At 44.2% G+C, this 20,625-nt stretch overlaps 1 protein-coding gene across 5 annotated transcripts; it reads right to left on the reverse strand.

Moving 5' to 3' along the window:
- Window positions 1–4,749: 4,749 nt before the first annotated feature.
- Window positions 4,750–20,118, reverse strand: LOC137379117 (tapasin-related protein-like). Of its 5 annotated transcripts, none has more exons than XM_068049826.1 (7): window positions 19,964–20,118; window positions 19,491–19,811; window positions 14,893–15,174; window positions 10,068–10,181; window positions 9,486–9,529; window positions 8,628–8,738; window positions 4,750–8,487 (listed from the first exon to the last, which is right to left on the reverse strand). In XM_068049826.1, exons 1-7 carry the CDS (start codon window positions 20,016–20,018, stop codon window positions 8,338–8,340), a joined length of 1,077 nt encoding a protein of 358 aa, XP_067905927.1. In that variant the 5' UTR covers window positions 20,019–20,118; the 3' UTR covers window positions 4,750–8,337. The 5 variants fall into 5 exon arrangements, with proteins under 5 accessions (XP_067905927.1, XP_067905928.1, XP_067905926.1 ...); XM_068049827.1 differs by lacking the exon at window positions 10,068–10,181 and adding an exon at window positions 10,182–10,217; XM_068049825.1 differs by having other exon boundaries at window positions 10,068–10,217.
- Window positions 20,119–20,625: the final 507 nt, after the last annotated feature.

A 20,625-nucleotide genomic window follows, 5' to 3' on the forward strand; every position in this document is an offset into this window, starting at 1 on the left:
AGGCGCTGCGCAAATGACTACTGGCAACACCTGTGCAGTCATATTCAGCTGGCCTCAGACACCAGAAACATCAGAGGAATGTATGATGGCATTAAGAGAGCTCTTGGGAAAACCATCAAGAAGATCGCCCCCCTCAAATCTAAATCAGGGGACATAATCACTGACCAACGCAAACAAATGGACCGCTGGTTTGAGCACTACCTAGAACTGTACTCCAGGGAGAATGTTGTCACTGAGACTGCCCTCAATGCAGCCCAGCCTCTACCAGTCATGAATGAGCTGGACATACAGCCAACCAAATCGGAACTCAGTGATGCCATTGATTCTCTAGCCTGCAGAAAAGCCCCTGGGAAGGACAGCATTACCCCTGCAATAATCAAGCGTGCCAAGCCTGCTATACTCTCAGCACTACATGAACTGCTATGCCTGTGCTGGGACAAGGGAGCAGTACCCCAGGACATGCGCGATGCCAATATCATCACCCTCTATAAAAGCAAAGGTGACCGCGGTGACTGCAACAACTACCGTGGAATCTCCCTGCTCAGCATAGTGGGGAAAGTCTTTGCTCGAGTCACTCTAAACAGGCTCCAGATGCTTTCCGAGCGCATCTACCCTGAGGCACAGTGTGGCTTTCGTGCAGAGAGATCGACCGTTGACATGCTGTCCTCCCTTCGTCAGATACAGGAGAAATGCTTTGAACAACAGATGCCCCTCTACATTGCTTTCATTGATCTCACCAAAGCCTTTGACCTCGTCAGCAGATGTGGTCTCTTCAGACTAGTAGAAAAGATTGGATGCCCACCAAAGCTACTAAGTATCATCACCTCATTCCATGACAATATGAAAGGCACAATTCAACATGGTGGCTCCTCATCAGCCCCCTTTCCTATCCTGAGTGGCGTGAAACAGGGCTGTGCTCTCGCACCCACACTTTTTGGGATTTTCTTCTCCCTGCTGCTTTCACATGCGTTTAAGTCCTCTGAAGAAGGAATTTTCCTTCACACAAGATCAGGGGGCAGGTTGTTCAACCTTGCCCATCTAAGAGCGAAGTCCAAAGTATGGAAAGTCCTCATCAGGGAACTCCTCTTTGCTGACGATGCTGCTTTAACATCTCACACTGAAGAGTGCCTGCAGAGTCTCATCGACAGGTTTGCGGCTGCCTGCAATGAATTTGGCCTAACTATCAGTCTCAAGAAAATGAACATCATTGGGCAGGATGTCAGAAATGCTCCATTCATCAATATTGGCGACCATGCGCTGGAAGTGTTTCAAGAGTTCACATACCTAGGCTCCACTATCACCAGTAACCTGTCTCTAGATGCAGAAATCAACAAGCGCATGGGAAAGGCTTCCATAGCTATGTCCAGACTCGCCAAGAGAGTGTGGGAAAATGGCGCACTGACACGGAACACAAAAGTCCGAGTGTATCAGGCCTGTGTCCTCAGTACCTTGCTCTATGGCAGAGAGGCCTGGACAACGTATGTCAGCCAAGAGCGATGTCTCAATTCATTCCATTTTCGCTGCCTCCGGAGAATACTTGGCACCAGGTGGCAGGACCGTATCTCCAACACAGAAGTCCTCGAGGCGGCCAACATCCCCAGCTTATACACACTACTGAGTCAGTGGCGCTTGAGATGGCTTGGCCATGTGAGCCACATGGAAGATGGCAGGATCCGCAAGGACACATTGTACAGTGAGCTCGCTACTGGTATCAGACCCACCGGCCATCCATGGCTCTGCTTTGAAGACGTCTGCAAACGCGACATGAAATCCTGCGACATTGATGACAAGTCGTGGGAGTCATTTGCCAGCATTCGCCAGAGCTGCCGGGCAGCCATAAAGGCGGGGCTAAAGTGTGGCATGTCGAAGAGACTTGGTAGTTGGCAGGAAAAAAGACAGAGGCGCAAGGGGACAGCCAACTGTGTAACAGCCCTGACAAACAAATTTCTCTGCAGCACCTGTGGAAGAGCCTGTCACTCTAGAATTGGCCTTTATAGCCACACCAGGCGCTGCTTCACAAACCACTGACCAGCTCCAGGCGCTTATCCATTGTCTCTCGAGATAAGCAGGCCAAAGAAAGAAACATCCGTGCATATTAAAAGACGTTAGAGAAGAGATAGATGAATACGAATATTTATTGCTAAGAAAGTGAATACGGCCAGAGGAATGGCAGACAGATAGTTTAATTCTTCTTCTTCTTCTTTGGCCTCCTTGTCTTGAGAGACAATGGGTAAGCACCTGGAGATGGTCAGTGGTTTGCGAAGCAGCGCCTGGAGTGGTTATAAAGGCCAATTTTAGAGTGACAGGCTCTTCCACAGGTGCTGCAGATAAAATTGGTTGTGTGGGCTGTTACACAGATGGCTCTCCCCTTGCACTTTTGTCTTTTTTCCTGCCAATTGCTAAGTCTCTTCAATCTGCCACACTTTAGCTCCTCCTTTAAGGCTGTCCATCAGCTCTGGCGATCACTGGCAACTGAATCCCACGACTTGTGATCAATGTCACAGGGCTTCATGTCGCGTTTGCAGACGTCTTTAAAGCGGAGACATGAACGGCCGTGGGTCTGATACCAGTGGCGAGCTCGCTGTACAATGTGTCCTTGGGGATCCTGCCACCTTGAGGACTTTTGTGTTTGAGATATGGTCCTGCCACATGATGCCAAGGATTCCGTGGAGGCAGCGAAGATGGAATTAATTGAGACGTCGCTCTTGGCTGACATATGTTGTCCAGGCCTCGCTGCCGTAGAGCAAGGTACTGAGGACACAGGCTTGATACACTTGGACTTTTCTGTTCCGTGTCAGTGCGCCATTTTCCCACACTCTCTTGGCGAGTCTGGACATAGCTGTGGAAGCCTTTTCCATGTGCTTGTTGATTTCTGCATCGAGAGACAGGTTACTGATGATAGTTGAGCCCAGGTAGGAGAACTCTTGAACCACTTCCAGAGCATGGTCGCCGATATTGATGGATGGAGCATTTCTGACGTCCTGTCCCATGATTTTCGTTTTCTTGAGGCTGATGGTTAGGCCAAATTCGTTGTAGGCAGCTGCAATCCTGTTGATGAGTCTCTGCAGACACTCTTCAGTGTGAGATGTTAATGCAGCATCGTCAGCAAAGAGGAGTTCCCTGATGAGGACTTTCCATACTTTGGTCTTCGATCTTAGACGGGCAAGGTTGAACAACCTACCACCTGATCTTATGTGGAGGAAAATTTCTTCTTCTGAAGACTTGAACGCTTGTGAGACCAGCAGAGAGAAGAAGATCCCAAACAGTGTAGGTGCGAGAACACAGCCCTGTTTCACGCCACTCAGGATAGGAAAGGGGTCTGATGAGGTGCCGCTATGCTGAATTGTGCCTTTCATATTTTCATGGAATGAGGTGATGATATTTAATAGCTTTGATGGAAATCCGATCTTTTCTTGTAGTCTGAAGAGACCACGTCTGCTGACGAGGTCAAAGGCTTTGGTGAGATCAATGAAAACAACGTAGAGGGGCTTCTGTTATTTGCAGCATTTCTCCTGTAGCTGGTGAAGGGAGAACAGCATGTCAATGGTGGATCTCTCTGCTCGAAAGCCTCACTGTGCCTCAGGGTAGACATGCTCAGCCAGCTTCTGAACCCTGTTTAAAGAGACTCGAGCGAAGACTTTCCCCACTATGCTGAGCAGGGAGATTCCACGGTAGTGGTTGCAGTCAGCCTTGTTCTTCTGCAACTTCTCCTCGCACCCCTTCCCCTACACCCCCTCTCCTACCCTCTGCAGCCCCCTTCCCTGCTCCCACTCGCACCTCCTCCCCCCTGCACCCCCTTTCCCTACTGCACCCCCTTCCCTCAGCTCCTCCCACCGGCATCCACCTATCCCCGAGCAGGGGCCCTAACAACCCCACTGCCTAGTGGGCGTCTCGGGAGAGACCAAGGCTAATGGCGTAAACCATAGCAGAAAATACGGAGCAGAACCCCGAATGCGGTCATGTGTCATCTTTGGCATGTTTCTGGCAGTTCCTGCAGCCATACCCGTGCGAAACGTCGTGCTCTGCACTCATTTGGACCCCACCAGGAAGGCCGAGAGGGGGCTTTGGACGCTTGGACAACTCACAACCTCCATACATCCGACAAGGCATTTGCCATGGAGAGGTCACTCCATAGCTGCCTCACAGCGACCAAAACAACATGGAAGGCAGCAGTTATGGGTTATAAGTCCAGCTCAATTGGTGTAGAGATTGGGCGCCACAGGTTGCCTTTGGCAGTGGGAGAGGTCATCGCATCTCACTGGACAGCTACTGCCCGCCTCAAACCGGGCAGCCCCCGGTGAGTAGGTTCTGTCCCACCACAGTCCACCTGCTTCAATGGGTGTTTGGAGTCAGGGTCATTTCCCGAAAAGTGGACTGCAGCACCACACCAAAGAGCATGACAGAAAAAGGAAAGAAGGTACCAGCCCTTCGTTTTGCAAGCTGGAACGTCAGAACTATGTGTCCTGGCCTGTGGGAAGATCTTACACAAATCAACGATTCTCAGAATACTGCCATCATTAACAACGAGCTCAGTAAACTAAATGTGGACATTGCAGCACTTCAGGAGACACGCCTCCCTGCGAGCGGATCTCTAAGAGAGCAAGACTACACCTTCTTCTGGCAGGGTAGGGATCCTGAAGATAGTTTAATACTGACATTTGAAAAGGGATATGGAGCAGGTGCACAGAACTAGAGGTTCATTTCTAGAGGTATATAATTAAAAAGCAGAGACGTTATGTTAAACCTTTATAGAATCTTGATAAGACAACACCTGGAGTATTATGAGCAATTCTTGCGCCCGTAGCATAATAAGATAGACACAGAGGCAAAGAAGAAGATGTAAATGCATTGTGTAGAAAAATACAGACGTTACATTTATCAGGAAAGAATGCATGCGTCGGTTGTTCTCTTTTTAAAGTAGTAGAAACAGTGTTATTATTATTAGTAGTAAAGAAATATTATGCAGAGATCAATAGGACTTAAAATCAACAAATCCCCCGGACCTGCCGACTTGCACCCGAGCTTTCTAAAAGCTGGAACTGCAGAGATAGTCGGTGCATTAGTTTTGATTTTCCAATATTCCCTAGATTTTAGAAGAGTCCCAAGGATTGGAAGGCAGCAAACCGAATCCACTATTCAAGAAAGGAGGGAGAGACAATGCAATGAGCTTTTGACGGGTTAACCTGACATCAGTAGGAGACAACATGACAGAATCTATTATTAAGGACGTGACAACAGGGCACTTCGAAAACGATAATATGATTATGCAGAGTAAATATGGATTCATGAAAGAAAAATCGCGTCTGACAAACTTACTAACTAGTGTAACTAGTCGGGCGCATAAGAGGAAAATAATGACATTGTGTATTTGCATTTTCCAAAAAAAAACCGCAGTCATTAAGGTTTGGTAGAAGAGGTAATGAAGAAAAATTTAGGCTCATGGGATTGGAGATTGAGAATTGGTTAACGGATAGAAATCAGAAATTAGAAAGATTTTCATTTTCGTGTTGGACAAACCAGAAAAAACAATGTTTGCGTCCCAGCTATTTACAAGCTAGATCAATTACCTAAATGAGGGCACTGAATGTTATGTATCCAAATATGTTGATGATACAAAGTTAGGTGGGAAAGTAACTTTTGAGGTCAATGAAAAGAAAGTGCAAAACGATCCAGGCTGGTTGACTGAAAGGGTAAGAACATGGCAGATGGAATATAAGGTAGGGAAGTGTGAAGTTATCCATTTTTGGAAAGAAAAGTTGAAAAACAGAACATTTCTAGAATGGCGAGAGACTGGAAAATGTTGAAATTCAGTTGGACCTGGATCTCCTTGTACACGAATCACAGGAAGTTAACAAGCAGGCACAGCAAGTTAGTAGGATAGCTGATCATACGTTAGCATTTCAAACAAAGGATTTGGAGTATAAAAGTGAAGAATTCTGATTCCAGTTATGCAAGGCACTGGTGACGTTACCTAAGGAAGAATATACTTGCCTTGGAGGGAGGGCAACGAAGGCTCACATGATTGACTCTTGGGATCAGGGGTTTGTCTTATGAGGTGAGATTGAGTAAATAGTTCTACATTTCTTAGAATTTAGCAGACAGAGCTGATTGCATTGAAACATATAAAATGCTCAAGGGGCTTGATAAAGTAGATGCTAGGAGGACGTTTCCCGTTGCTGAGGACACTGGAACTAGGTATCACAGAATATGACTCCGATTAGGCGAAATTTCTTCATTCAAAGAGTTGAGATCTTGGGAATTCTCAATCCAAGGGAGCTGTGGGTACTCAATCGTTGAGTATTTGCATGACAGAAATAGATAGATTTTTGATACTAAGGGAAATATCGGATATTGGAATAGTATGGGAAGGTGGACTTGAGATAGAAGATCATCCATGATCACATTGAATGGTGTATTACTGTTTTTATTTCTTATGATTTTAAGACTGTGGGATGATCTGATATAGGTTTTTATAATTATAAAAAGGATTACCGGAGTAGACAAATAAGAGATATGTTTTATTCTTTCATGGGATGTGAATATCGATGCCAAGGACAGCATTTGCTGCCCATCCATAATTACCCTTGAGAAGTGATGGTTGTGGCGAGTCTCCACCTTGAATTGCTGCAGGCCACCTGGTGTAGATACACCCACAGTGCTGTTAGAAATGGATTTCTATGTTTTTGACCCGGCGAAGGAACAGTGTTACAGATCCAAGTCAGGATGATGTGTGACTTGATGAGAAACGTGCAGGTGGTGGTGCTCCCATGTTTCTGATGCCTGTGTCCTTATAGGTGGTAGAGATAGCAGGTTTTGAAGGTGCTATTGAAGAAGGCTTGGTGAGCTAATGCTGTGCATCTCGTATATGGTAGGTATTGCTGCCACGGTGCACGGGTGGTGGAAGGAGTGAATGTTTAAGGTTGTAGATGGGAAGCTGATCAAGCAAGCTGCGTTATCCTGCATGGTGTCGACCTTCTTATGTGTTGTTCGAGCCGCGCTCATCCAGACAATTGGAAAGTATTCCATCACACTCTTGGCTTGGGACTTATAGTTGGTGAACAGGCTGTGGAGTGTCAGGAGGTGAGTTATCCACCGCAGAATTCCCAGCCTCTGACCTGCTCTTGTAGGCAGAGTATTTATATTGTTGGTCCAGTTCGGTCCCTTGTCAATCATAAGCCCAGAATGTTGACAGCGGGAGATTCAGCGATGGTAGTGCTGTTGAATGACAAGGTATGGTGTTCAGATTTTCTTTGTCATTGCCTGGAATTTGTGTCGTGAAAATTTTACTTGCCACTTATTAGCCAAAGTCTGAATGTTGTGAAGGGGTGCTGTATGAGGTCATGGTTTGCTCCAGTGACGTAGGAGTCACAAATGGTACTGAAAATTGTGCAATCATCGGTGAAGATCCCTATTGCTGATTTTATGATGGAGAGCAGGCCATTGATGAAACAGCTGAAGATGGATGGGCCTAGGACACTACCCTGAGGAACTCCTGCAGCGATATACAGGGGCTTAAAAGTCTTGCCTACGACAAGCACAACCATCTTCATTTGTCATAGATATGACTTCAACAACGGAAGGGTTTCCCCCCTGATTCCTATTGACTTCAATTTTGCTAGGGCTCCTTGATGTCACACTCGGTCAAATACTGCCTTGAAGTCGAGGGCAGTCACTCTCACCTCACCTCTTGAATTCAGCTTTTTTTGTCCATGTTTGGACGTCGGCTTTAATGCGACCTGTAGCTGACTGGCCCTGGGGATATTTCCACTTGTGAAAGAGAGCAGACCTAGAGGTCATAATGATAAGATAGTCACTAATAAATCCTAAATAAATCGCTTGGAAACCTCTTCACCCATGGAATGATTATAATGTGCAATTCGCTACCACAAGGAGCAGTATAGACGACCAACATAGGTGTAATTAAAAGTTGGAGGAGGTTCGTATGGAACATAAATGTTGGCACGAACTTGTTGAGCCGAGTAGCCTGTCTCTGTGTTGTAAACACCATGTAAGAATGCTGTGCAATGTATGTAACAGAACTGACCCAACTAACTACCCTTATCGGTAGCTATCGGACGAGACAAAGGGGCTCTTATTTCCTTTAATCCCATTTGAAACCTTTGATTCTCTTATTTTACAGGGATTGCCGATTTCAGGAATAGTTGCAGGTCCAGAACCCAGTATTTTTCTGTCATTACATCTTCTGCTCCTTCCACCCATTCCAATAAATGACAATGCGATTTGCAAACAGCCCACAACATGCAGGTAGTTGCACTATTCAGACACCAAGACTGCCAGTCTCTGTGCAACTGTAACATCAATGGGCATTGTTGGTGCTTATGCAATCTCGGATTCTCCAATTGGCTTGGATATCTTGATCTCTGCATACTCCGCTCTCCTTTTCTTCTGTTCCCTTATCGCTGTCTTCTGGGAAGCAGTGAAATCCGGAGACGCGTAAGCCACTTGAACATCCGTCTCTTGCTTGTACTGTGGAAGCAACAATAAACGATCATTCGCATATGTTACTCAAACTAAATGTTCCAGGCTGTTAATATACATTACTGAGAGCAGAGGCTAGTGCCGGAGCGGGCCTGGTTGGAATGAAATGTTTGATTTCTCGTTCGTACCTGAGCATAGACGGTGCGCTCATCCTCACGTCTGGATTTCCCAGTTTTCCTGTGCGTGCTGATGTTGAGGACAGCGTAAGACGGACTCCCCGCCTCTCCTCCCAGCACGGTCTGAGGAGAGGTTTTGGAGAAATATTAGCTGTATATCAAATCACAAAATCACAGGACCACAAAAAAACTAATTGATTATGGATTTGGAATGTATAATCGGTGCAGGTCATAGCTGTAAATGTCATTGTCCGTGTGATAATTGTCATAAGAGGACAACAGAGACAATTAATGCGCAGCTGGAGTCCGTCCCCTACACATTCAATCACAAGGCGTGTTATCAGAACCCATCCTGACGCACTGGGAAAAAGTCTGGCCCGTGTGTTATTGTGCGATACCGCACATCCATATTCTGACTTTGCTAATTTCAGAAAATACATATGACCTCAATGGTTCTGGGCCCCCAGGAAGGGATGGGTGTAAGGGATAAGGCATCTCTGTCAAGGCCAGCTCCAGTCAACACTCAGAAGTCTATGGGGATGTCCGCTAACAACATAATGGAGCTAGGTTATGCCACTTCACGCGTTTGAGTAACTGTCCAACCCACACCGACAAGACACAGATATCACCATCAGTATCTGCGACAACTGGTGGGTTGCGTGAGTTCCAGTATCATTGTTGCCCTGATGGGCGACAAGATCTGAGGCGAGGAGGACACTAGGGAAACAGTGAATTTGGCAGTGTACGCTGCTTACTTCACCGTGAGCGCGAGCAGTTCTGGTGTTCCAGTAATACCGATATAACCATGGTGTAAATGTGCAATACATTGCAATCGGAGTACATTTCTCATTACATCATAGTGCAACTGACCTGCTCCTCGACCTGGCCGGGTATATCCTCACTAATCTCTGTGCCTATTAGAAAACGAAATTGACATCAATGATCAACTTCATCATGAATTAGACGTGCGACATTACTTCCATCAGAGGTTATTCAACATTCTAGCAAAGTGACCAGACTCACCATCAGTAGCAAAGTCACATTCTATTCCACTGCTGGATGAAATAAGGTATATTGTACAGCTGAATACCTCGTGTTACATTGCCACTACCTGCTTCATGCTTTCTACCCTCGGGTTGCTGCCCTTCCCCGCAGAGTCCAACACTAGCGGCATTTAGTGAGTTCACATCATCACCTTCAGTTATTGTAAAGCACGAAAACATTGTTAAGTTTATTCAAACGATGGGAAATCATTCTAGCGGGTATAATGCGTTTTAGATCCTGCCTCCTTCATAATGCTGGGCCCCAGGAGGACAATCTCTGTGTGTGCAATATACAGTGCTCTGGAAATTGAGATCCCAATTTGGACCATTAAGCTGCCCGCTGCCGCAGCGTTCAATTGCAACTAGACGATAAAAGTCAATTCTGAACCAGGATCGTGTCACATCTTACCTTCAATTCTGCTTAATTTGCATCGCTTGATAATAATTACCAGCAGCAAAATTATTAACCCGCCTGCTGCACATCCATAAACAATGGGGTAGAGGGAAGAACGGATACCATTACCTAAAAGGCGTAGAGAAAATTGAATGTTCTTACTTCCTAGAGGAAACAATGTTAAATAATTAAGCAACGTCAGATAACAGACAGCACCGACAAATGCCAAATCATCAACTCTCACGGAGGTACTAAGGAGACTCATTTTTTTTTCATTCTTAGACCATACTGCAGCAACATTAAAGGGCTAAAGTGCAAGACAGTGTAAACTACATATGAACTATCCATGTGTTATAATATAAGACCTGAAATCTGATTAACTGTCATATTTAACTCAATGATTATTCAGCTTTTTTCATGATGTGTGCGTAACCTTATGCATGGCTGCCTCTGTCTGTCTCTCTCCGTGTATCGTTGTGCCGAAAAGAAATTCACCCAAATGAATTAAAAATAAATGCTGCGCCAAATGCAGCAAAAAGAATGATGGGAACACTAATCCAAAACTAGCAGAAGCGAGTTCCTGTGGATCATATTGACCATCAAGTACATCATGCAAGACCCAATCCACCTTCAACGCACAGCTATATGATTCTGAGGGATCTGCTAGGTTTCAGGTCTGGTGCTTGTCACAACATTGGATTTCGGGATGTTGTTGGAGGAATGCAAATATTGCACCTTTGTTTAAACAAGGGGAAAAGGGCAAAGCCAGCAACTACAGGCCACTCAGCCTTATGTGGTGCAGAAACGTTAAAAGCAACAATCAAGGAAAAAATAATTGGCATTTGGGAAAGGTATGGGCTCGTAAGTGAAAGTGAGCACAGATTGTGAAAAGACAAATCGGTTTGACTAACTTGATTAAGCTATTTGATTAACTGAGAGGGTCGATGTAAGTAGTATAGTTGATCTATGCATGGATTTTCTAAAGGCGTTTGACCAAATACCACAAATTCGATTTTTTCGCAAAATTAAAGCCCATGGGATTAAGCAGACAGTGACACAATGGATTCAAACTTGACTAAGCGACGGTGAACCGAAAGTGGTGACCAACGATTTTTTTTCAGAATGGAGGGAGGTATCCAGTGGTGTTCCCAATGATCGATAGGAAGACTACTGCTCTTTTGATATATATTAACGACGTGGACTTGGGTACCTAGGCCATAATGTCAAAATTTCAGATAACCCAACAACCCAGAAAATTACTAAACAATGAGGGGGATTGTCACAAAAATTAGGCGGACAGAGACAGCTTGGTAAATTGGGCAGACTTGTGGCAAATGAAATATGAGGCAGAAAAAATGTGAAGTGGTGTGTATTGCTAGGCAGAATGTGAAGAAGTAGTATGAAGAAAGGTACTGAATCTTAATGGTTTGCTACATCAGAGAAAGGAGGTTTACATACTCAGATAGTTCATAGTGGCATGACAAGTTGAGAAGGCTGTTATAAATTAAGGTATTCTTGGTTTTATTAATAGAGGAAGAGTTCAAAACAAAGGAAGTCATGTTCAGCACTTATGGAACATTCGCTAGATCTCATCTGAAGTGTTGCATCAAAATCTGGACCCCACACTTTAGGAAGGATTTTAAGGCTTTAGAGAGGGTGTGGAAGATATTTGCTAGAATAGTACCAGGTTCGTGGAATTTTAATTATGTGGAGAGACTGGAGTAGCTAGGCGCGTTCTCCATAGAGTACAGAAGGTAAAGAATAGATTTTAAAGAGGTGTTCAAAATCTTAGACAGTTTTGATAGAGTAAATAAGAAGTTTTCCAGTTGCTGAAGGGTCAGTAACCCGAGACCACAGATTGAAAGTGCTTGTCATGCAAGTAGAGGACACATAGGAAAAAAAAAAGAAAAGGTTTTTGCACAACGAGTTGATGTGATCTGGAATGCACTACCTGAAAACATGACAGAAATAAATGCAATAGTAACATTGAAAAGGGAAGTGGACAACTGCTTGGAGGGAGAACATTTACAGGGGTATGAGGAAAGAGCGGGACTAATTGCATAGCTCTACGAAAAAAATGCACATTTGCACGATGGACCGAATGACTTGTTTCTGTGCTGTATGATTCAATGATATTGACCTTTGGTAGTAATTCTCCCAGTTCCTATTTACTCACTGCACGAGTCTTCAGCTTATTCCTGAGGCAGAAGATAAATGTCCTGACAGCTAAAGTAGCGTGCTTACATGACATGGATTCATGCCCCATCCTTCACCAAAATTTAGCTAATCCAAATGCTCTCTCCACGTGTACACGGTCTAGCTTAAGTATATCCACCCGAAGTCAATGCCTTTCTAAAGTAGAAATCATGATAACTAAAGATTTTTAAACTAGGTGTTAACCTATTGGTTCTCCTCTAAACGTTTTCCCAATATCTCAATATCTCTCACTATATAAGGAAACCATAACTGGACAGGGTTGTAGGTGAGGGCCGACCAAGGACAAGGGCAGTATAGCACTCTTCTATCGATTTTCCGTTGCTATACATGCCAATGCTCTACTTTTGGCTACAGCCTCACGACAGTGATAGTGGCCGTTTCCGTGCACAATAACACCTAGGTCCCTTTCCCTTTGAACTTAGATTACTTCAGAGCTCGGCACACTATGCACATGCTTGTCATTAGCCTTACCCACGTATATTACACGACCGATATCTACGTTAGATAAGAACATACAAACAGACGAATTATGAGCAGGAATAGGCCACTCGGCGCCTTGAGCTGATCATGGCTGATCTGATCGTAACCTCAGCTCCACAGTCCCGCCTACTTCCGATACCTTTCACCTCCTTGCTTAACAAGAATTTATCTAGCTCTGCCTTAAAATATTTGAAAACTCTACTTCCAATGCTTTTTGAGGAAGAAAGTTCCAAAGACTCACGACCCTCTGAAAGAAAAAGAAAAGATCGCCTCATCCCTGGCTTAAATGGGCGACTCCTTATTTTTAAACAGTGACCACCTAATTCTACATTCTCCCACAAGAGGAAACATCCTTTCCACATCCACCCTGTCAATACCCCTCAGGAGCTTAAATGTTTCCATCAGGCCACCTCCTACCCTTCTAAACCCCAGCGGATACACGCCTAGCCTGTCCAACCTTTCCTCATAAGACAACACGCCCATTCCAGATAACTGCTTCCAATGTATTTACATATTCCCTTAAATAAGGGGACCAATAATGTATACAGTACTCCAGATGTTGTCTCACCACTACCCTGTATAGCTGAAGCATAACCTCCCTACTCTTGCATTCAATTCCCCTCACAATAAATGATAAACTTCTATTAACTCTCCTAATTACTTGCTGTATCTGCATACTAACCTTTTGTGATTCATGCATTAGGACACCCAGATCCCTCAGCATCTCAGAGCTCCGCAATTTTTCACCATTTAGATAATGCATCTTATTTATTCTTCCCGCCAAAATGGGCAATTTCACATTTTCCCACATTACACTCTATTTGCCAGATCTTTGCCCACTCACTTAACCTATCTATATCTCTTTGTAGGCTCCTTATTTACTTTTCACAACTTACCATCCTATCTACCCTTGTATGATCAGCACATTTTGCAACCATACCTTCGGGCCCTTCATCCAAGTTATTGATTTAAGTTCTAAAAAGTTGAGGCCCCAGCACTGATCCCTGTGGCACACCATTCTTTACATCTTGCCAATCAGAAAATGACCCATTTATGCCTACTCTCTGTTTCCGATTAGCTAGCCAATTTTCTATCCAGCCCATACACCATTTGTTTTTATTTCCTGCAATGACCTCTGACGTGGCACCTGATCAAATGTCTTATGGTAATCTAAGTACAGTACATCCATTGGTTCCCCTTTATCCACAGCACATGTTACTTCTTCAAAGAACTCCAATAAATTGTTTAGAAATGATTTCCCTTTCACAAAACCACGTTGACGCTACATGATCACCTTGATTTTTTCTAAGTGCCCTGCTATAACATCTTTATTAAAAGCTTCCGACATTTTCCCTATGATAATTGTTAAATTAACTGGCCTGTAGTTTCCTGCTTTCTGTCTCCCCCCGCCCCCCTTTTTGAATAAAGGAGTTGCATTCGCTATTTTCCAATCTAATGGAGCGTTCCCCGAATCTAGGGAATGTTGGAAAATTAAAATCAACACATCAACTATTTCACGAGCGACTTGTTTTAAGAACTTAGGATGAAGTCCATCAGGACCCTGGGGCTTGTCAATCCGCAGCTTCAACAATTTGCTCAGTCCAATTTCGCTGGTGCAATTTTATTCAGTTCCTCCCTCCCTTTCATTTCCTGATTTACAGCTGTTTTTGCAATGTTACTTGTATCCTCTATAGTGATGACCGATGCAAAATACCTCCTCAATTCATCGGCCAGCTCCTTATTTTCCATTCATAGTTCCCCAGATTCGATTTCTCTAGGACCAACGCTTTATAGGAACTCCTGTTATCCGTTTTTATATTTCTAGCAAGCTTTTTCTCGTATTTCCCTCCCCACCCATTGAATTTTTAGCCATTCTCTGCTGCTTTTTAAATTTTTTGTCCAATCTTCTAACCTGCTACCCATTTTTGCGCAATTATATGCTAATGAAATCTACCATATGCATGCCATTTCCCGATGGCATCTAGATCGGTCCATAATCTATTTCGGTTTGGTGCTCAACGGTTCTGACACCAGCAAAGACATGCGTACCATCAGTGATCATGTGGACCCCGCAAGTTAGTGACAGCACCTATATCTAACTCAGGTACAGTTCAGAGGAGTATTGAAAATCTGCGTCCCTTACCTTGGCCAGGAACCGTGCAACTGTCGTTGGCTGGCAATCCGAGAGAGACATGTGAAACCTGGCAGGTATAAACTGACCCGCTCTTCACAGGTTTAAGGACACTGAAAACTTGATACAATCCCTCCTGGTTCCGTCTTTCCGTGATGTTTATCCCAGATGTAATCTCGACATCATTTTTATACCAAGTGAGGTTGAACTCCTTCGGGAAGAACCTAGTTGTTGTGCAGAGGAGTGTGAAGGACGGAGAAGACGGACAGAAAATCGTCACTGGTGTTGGCGGCACTAGGAATGAGTTAAAGGGAATGAGTTAAAATCAGTATTCGTGCATTAGATTAGAAAACCAAAGAATGGTTGCCGAAAAGGGAGAACATTTAACAGCTGGAGTATTCCTTTAATAAAGGAACGTCATCGCCCTAGTAAGGCTATCTTGGTTGAAGCAGGAGATGCCAAGGTTTCTTTCATTCTTGTCTGCATCCAACACTGGCTGAGGGAAGACCCCACATCTGTGCACTGAAACCAATGTAAGACCCAATTAAACAGAACCCGCATGTGCGATGTCTTAAACTCCCTGCAAATGCTTCACTGTCATTTGCACCTTCGTTTCGTTTATTACTTCATGAGATGTAGTCGTCGTTGGCAAGGCCAACATTAATTGCCCATCCATAATTACCCTTGAGAAGGCGATAGTGAGCCCCTTCTTGAACGTCAGCAGTCCGTATGCTGAATATACATCCACAGTGCTGTTAGGGGGAAGTTCCAAGATTATGACACAGTGATAGTGAAGGGTCGGGGATAGAGGTTTTAAATAGTTTTCAGCTATATCAATAGGGAGACATTAAATTCTGTGATATAGTTTCACAGACTGCGTAGCAGTTATGAAAACAACATAAAAAAAAATATTGCCTCTATTCCAGTCTTGCAGTGACCCGGGGAGAGCCGTCCGCCCTAACCCTAACTTGATACATTTCTGCGATCACGTGTAGGTCATGACTCCAGTTTGCTCTCAGCGTGAATAAACTCTAATCTCCGTCACAGTTCACATATTTCGAATAAAATAGCTCGAAAGGCCAAATCAACAGAAAAAAAAAACAACTCCATCCGAATATTCTGCATTTGGAGATATCCGTGTCCATCATTCCTTGCGATGAAGTAAATTCCAGAGACTCCGCTCCGGGCTGAAGCCTTGCTGATGCAATGTAAGCCCTTCGTGAGTGACCTATCTGTTTCGCACTTCTGGGCTGAGCGTCGCTGAAATTGACCGTTTCACTGTTTCTTGTCTAATTGATTCCCTATTTGCTTTCTGGTTAGATTACAGAATTTAAAGAGAGAAAGACTGATTACCGGACGCACCCCCAAACTCTCTACCTCAGTCCAGTCCCCTGCCCTTGCGCCGTATTCTTTAATATTTTCCCTCCAGTATTAATCTAATTCCCTTAAGACCCCTGTGTTTGATATCTTTTAATAGCCCTTGTGCCGTTCTATGCCACGCTCTCACAATCGGTTGAGTTAAAAAATAATCTTCTTTCGACAGATAAACCTAAATTCATGCGCCTACATCATGAGTAACGGCATTCAAATCCCTTCTACTGGATCTGCCTTTAACCTTTGTTGATCTCCAGGATTTAAGCCCGATATCACCAAGTAAATGCATCTCGCCCCTTCTCCTTGGCATCATTATAGTAGCCCAATCTGTCGGCACTACTACAACTGTGGCATAGCCAAGGACTTTCAGATAGGGAAACGTAGGATTCAATGCCTCTCTCAACCACATTATCTAGATGGCTTCATTTCTGGGACAATAGATACTATTTAAACATTGTATAAAATCCAAACCGTGTCTATTTTCCACAAAGAGAAACAGAAATGCTCAGGCTGCGGATCAAATCACCACGAGAACAATTTCTCGTGAAAAGTCCCTCACCTTCTCTCTCCGGTTCTTGGAGTCCGTCGTTAAAATACCAGCGAGAGTCATAGGGCAGGGCTTACACTGTAACCAACATGAAGTTTTAGACCGAAACGAGGTGTCTGAAACGTGTCAAGAGAAATAAGTACTGGCGTTCAACAATCGCCAACATATCTCCATCGAAAATGCCTCAAACTCTGCACTGAATGTCGGCTGTAAATACAAAGCGATCTCTGGTTCCACAATCCGGGTACATTCACTGCAGTCTTTTGGTATATCTGAGGAAGCGGATTACATTATATTTCTGCTGGACCCGTCGACTCCAGTGCAAACCTTAGTTTTGGATCAGCGCCTAGTGCAAATAACCGTTTCAGTTACTGCTCATTCCACCTCTCCTACAGACACATTGTCTCTTTCCATTTAAGCCTGTTCGGCTTATCAATAATTACTCATTTAGCAACGCTCCGAAGCCTCACAAAGCTTCTAAAAACTTTAATTTCCTTTTAGATTTCTCCAATTTCCATCAGACCGACGAGGTCACAGTTTGAAATTAGAATTGCTGGAGTAATTATTACCTTTTTCTCCATTCTCTCCAACCGCTAACTACTCCACTTCACCTCTTAATATCCCCATTTACAATCTACTCGTTTATTTTCTGGAACTGACCTTCATTCGAATAACCGCAGCTCATTTCCGCTCCACTCTCTTGTCGTTCAGTGAAAGCTATAAACTCATTAGCCACTAACTGTTTTACCTGAAATATGTCACCCCGAGTTCAAAAAGTACTTTATCCATAAAGTTTCCCAAATATGTGACAGCGATCACATTCCAAGTCTAACAGCACTTCCGTTTGCATCGCAAACAGCGTTCAAAATAATAGTTCGATCCACTAAACACAATCACTGTCTCCCCCCGTGAGAAAGCTTCACATGACCTGCTTATTAACGGCCTTTCAATTGACTTTGCTTCACTAACATGACTTCCATTCCGTTCATCTCTGATTTGAATCATGTCTTGCTGTCTTGCACCGGGATTATGGACAATGCTTCGGCGTCACTGCTGCGATCATGCTGGAGTCTCAGACTGAGTTGGGCCAACAGATATTCCGATAACACGCGGGTGGGGGTGGTGGGGGGGGGGGGGGGGGTGGGGGGGGGTGTGTGGGGGGGGGGGGGGGAGGGGGGGGAGGGAGGGGTGGCGGAGAAGGGGAAGTTTATATATGCCTAACAATGGAAATCAACTCGATCACTGTAAATAAATCCATCAAGTGTAAATTACAATAAGTCCAAATATAATCTCCCATTAGTGTGAATCGAATAATCAATGTATGCACTATCTGTGTAGCAAATAAAATCTATGAATGCAAATGTAATCTATTAGTCCTGTAAATTAAATCGATTTGTGTAAATACAATTGTTATGGAAGCAAAATGTTTATCATTGAGAAACTAAAATCTATCAGCATAAATAAAATCTGTTACCAGTAAATATGCCAATTACGTTATGCAGCCGAATATTGTTACCCCTTTCCCTGCTATCGCTTTGTTTTTCTTTTCCTTGCCCCTTTTCTCTGTGTTATACTTGTGAACAGTTACTGACAAACCCTTTTTTGTATCCTAGGTGTGATTCAATAGACAATCAGGAAGATACATTGTACTCCGGTCGCTTGGAGATCGGCTCCTCAGTGATAGAGGATTGAATTTATGTGATTCCAAGGAGGTCGGTATTCAGTCTAATGCAGTTTTCTGTTATTCGATAAATATTTAACACTAAATGAAATCCAGAACATTCATAATTTTCTATTTTTAAATATGTTATATAAAGGGCTACATAAGTGGCGTGGTTACTACAGCAGGTTAGAGGTTGGATTTTCTGCAGCAAGTGACTTAGCTGTTGACTCCCAAAGCCTGTCCGCCACCTACAAGTCAGGAGTCTGATGGAATACTCTCCACTTGTCTCGATGAGTATAGGTGCAACAATACTGAACACGACCCCCCCCCCCAAATTCTACTTGATGACACTCCATCCACTATCGTAAGCACCCACTCTCTTCGTCAGATGTGCACTATAGTTGCATTATGTGCCATCCACAAGATGCACTGCAGCACTCGCCAAAGCTTCTTCGACAACACGTCCCAAGTCCGTGAACTTATCAGCTAGAACGACAAGGTGACAGCCACATAAAAACGCCACCAACTTCGACTTACCTCCAATGCCATCTGCATCACAGTTGGACATAGACTACCGTGTCTTCATCATCAGGGGATCAAAATCCTGGAACTCCATACACGAGAGCACTGTGCCAGCACTTTCTCCGTATAGAATTCAGCCATTGAAGGGACCCCAACACATTTTCAAGGACAAATTGGGATAAGCAATAAATGCTGGCCGTGCCAGCGATGCTCATCTTCCGAGAATTAATTAAAAAATAAGTACATGATTAGGGAGAAGAGCACAATGATTGACTGAAGTCAGTCATTCTGAATTCCACGGTCTGGTAAATGGTGCGGCTTTGTGTGAACAGACAGGATTCACTACAAATCAAGGGGAATCAACGCCACAGATCGTAACAGAGAGAAAAATGCCTTGCAGTTCCTTTGTTAAATAATCTCTAATAGAGACCTGTATAATTTTATGCTGGTCCATTATCCCCCCCACCCCACCTCTCCCCAGCTCCCCACCCCAGTGTCACTCACCGTGTACAATCAGCTCAGTTCCATTCCCATTGGAAATCATTCCTTTCAAGTCTCTCACGCTGCAATAATAGACTCCCGAGTCCTGGAAAGTCACATTCAGCAGGTGGAACTCGGCAGATCCTTGCTTGAAAGGTGTCATTATTTTCCTTTTGTCTGTCTCCGAATCTAAAGTCCCGTCCTGGCCGTTTCTCCGCCAATAAACAGCCACCCATGCGTTAGGACGGAAAAGTGGGATAGAACAATAAATGGACACATTTTCACCTTTCACTGGAGTCAGCCGGGCGGGGAACTGAAGCACTGAGAGAGGAGTCTCTTTCGCAGCTGTCAGAAATAAATACAAAGACGTATAAGCAGAAATAATGATTAGGAAGATGGAAAGGGAGGACGTAATGCGTAAGATATAGAACGAATAAACTGGACAACAGAATTATTATGCAATTCCTTAACTATCAGATAGGCCTTAATTTCTGCACCTGTGTAAATAATGTCCAGGGCTGAGAGGTACCACAACACATCCAGCACAAGCATTCTGAGCAATGTCGATGAAATCGATTAGTCCTGCCGTAAATCAGTAGGAAGTGATGAAAGGCACGGGGACGGAAAGATTTGAAGACAATCGGGCATTGAACGTGTTGAAATATGGAGCACCACAAGATAGCTGACGCTACAACTTCAATGGACTGGTTTCACTTTTACGTCAGAGCTGAGAACGCACAGTGGAAGTTGAAGCCACCCACATAACGTGTTAAGATGAATACGGAACATTTTTGCATCATGCGAAAGTTTCCGAATTGATGCAGTTCTTGACTAATTGCAAACTTGACCAATTTGTACGGGGACTTTCATGCAGGTGCAGTGAAAGCGGTCTGGCTCCATTCACTTTTTTCTCTACATCCTTTGGCCCCTGAGTCCTGGGGCCATGCAATGGAAACATCGCCGGAGAGTTGGGTGAGCATGGCATCTTTTTTTAATTAAAGCATCCTTCGGTCTCGAGGGCCCCACACACCAACTGAAGATAATCCATCAGCCTGTCTTCTTGAAACAATATGTGGATAGTACAACTAGGGATGGGGCCGTTCTGGGCCTGGTATTGGGGAATGAGCCGGGCTAGGTGGTCGAAGCTTCAGTCGGGGAG

This window comes from Heterodontus francisci, chromosome 17 (assembly GCF_036365525.1).
Source record: "Heterodontus francisci isolate sHetFra1 chromosome 17, sHetFra1.hap1, whole genome shotgun sequence".
Lineage (NCBI taxonomy): Eukaryota > Metazoa > Chordata > Chondrichthyes > Heterodontiformes > Heterodontidae > Heterodontus > Heterodontus francisci.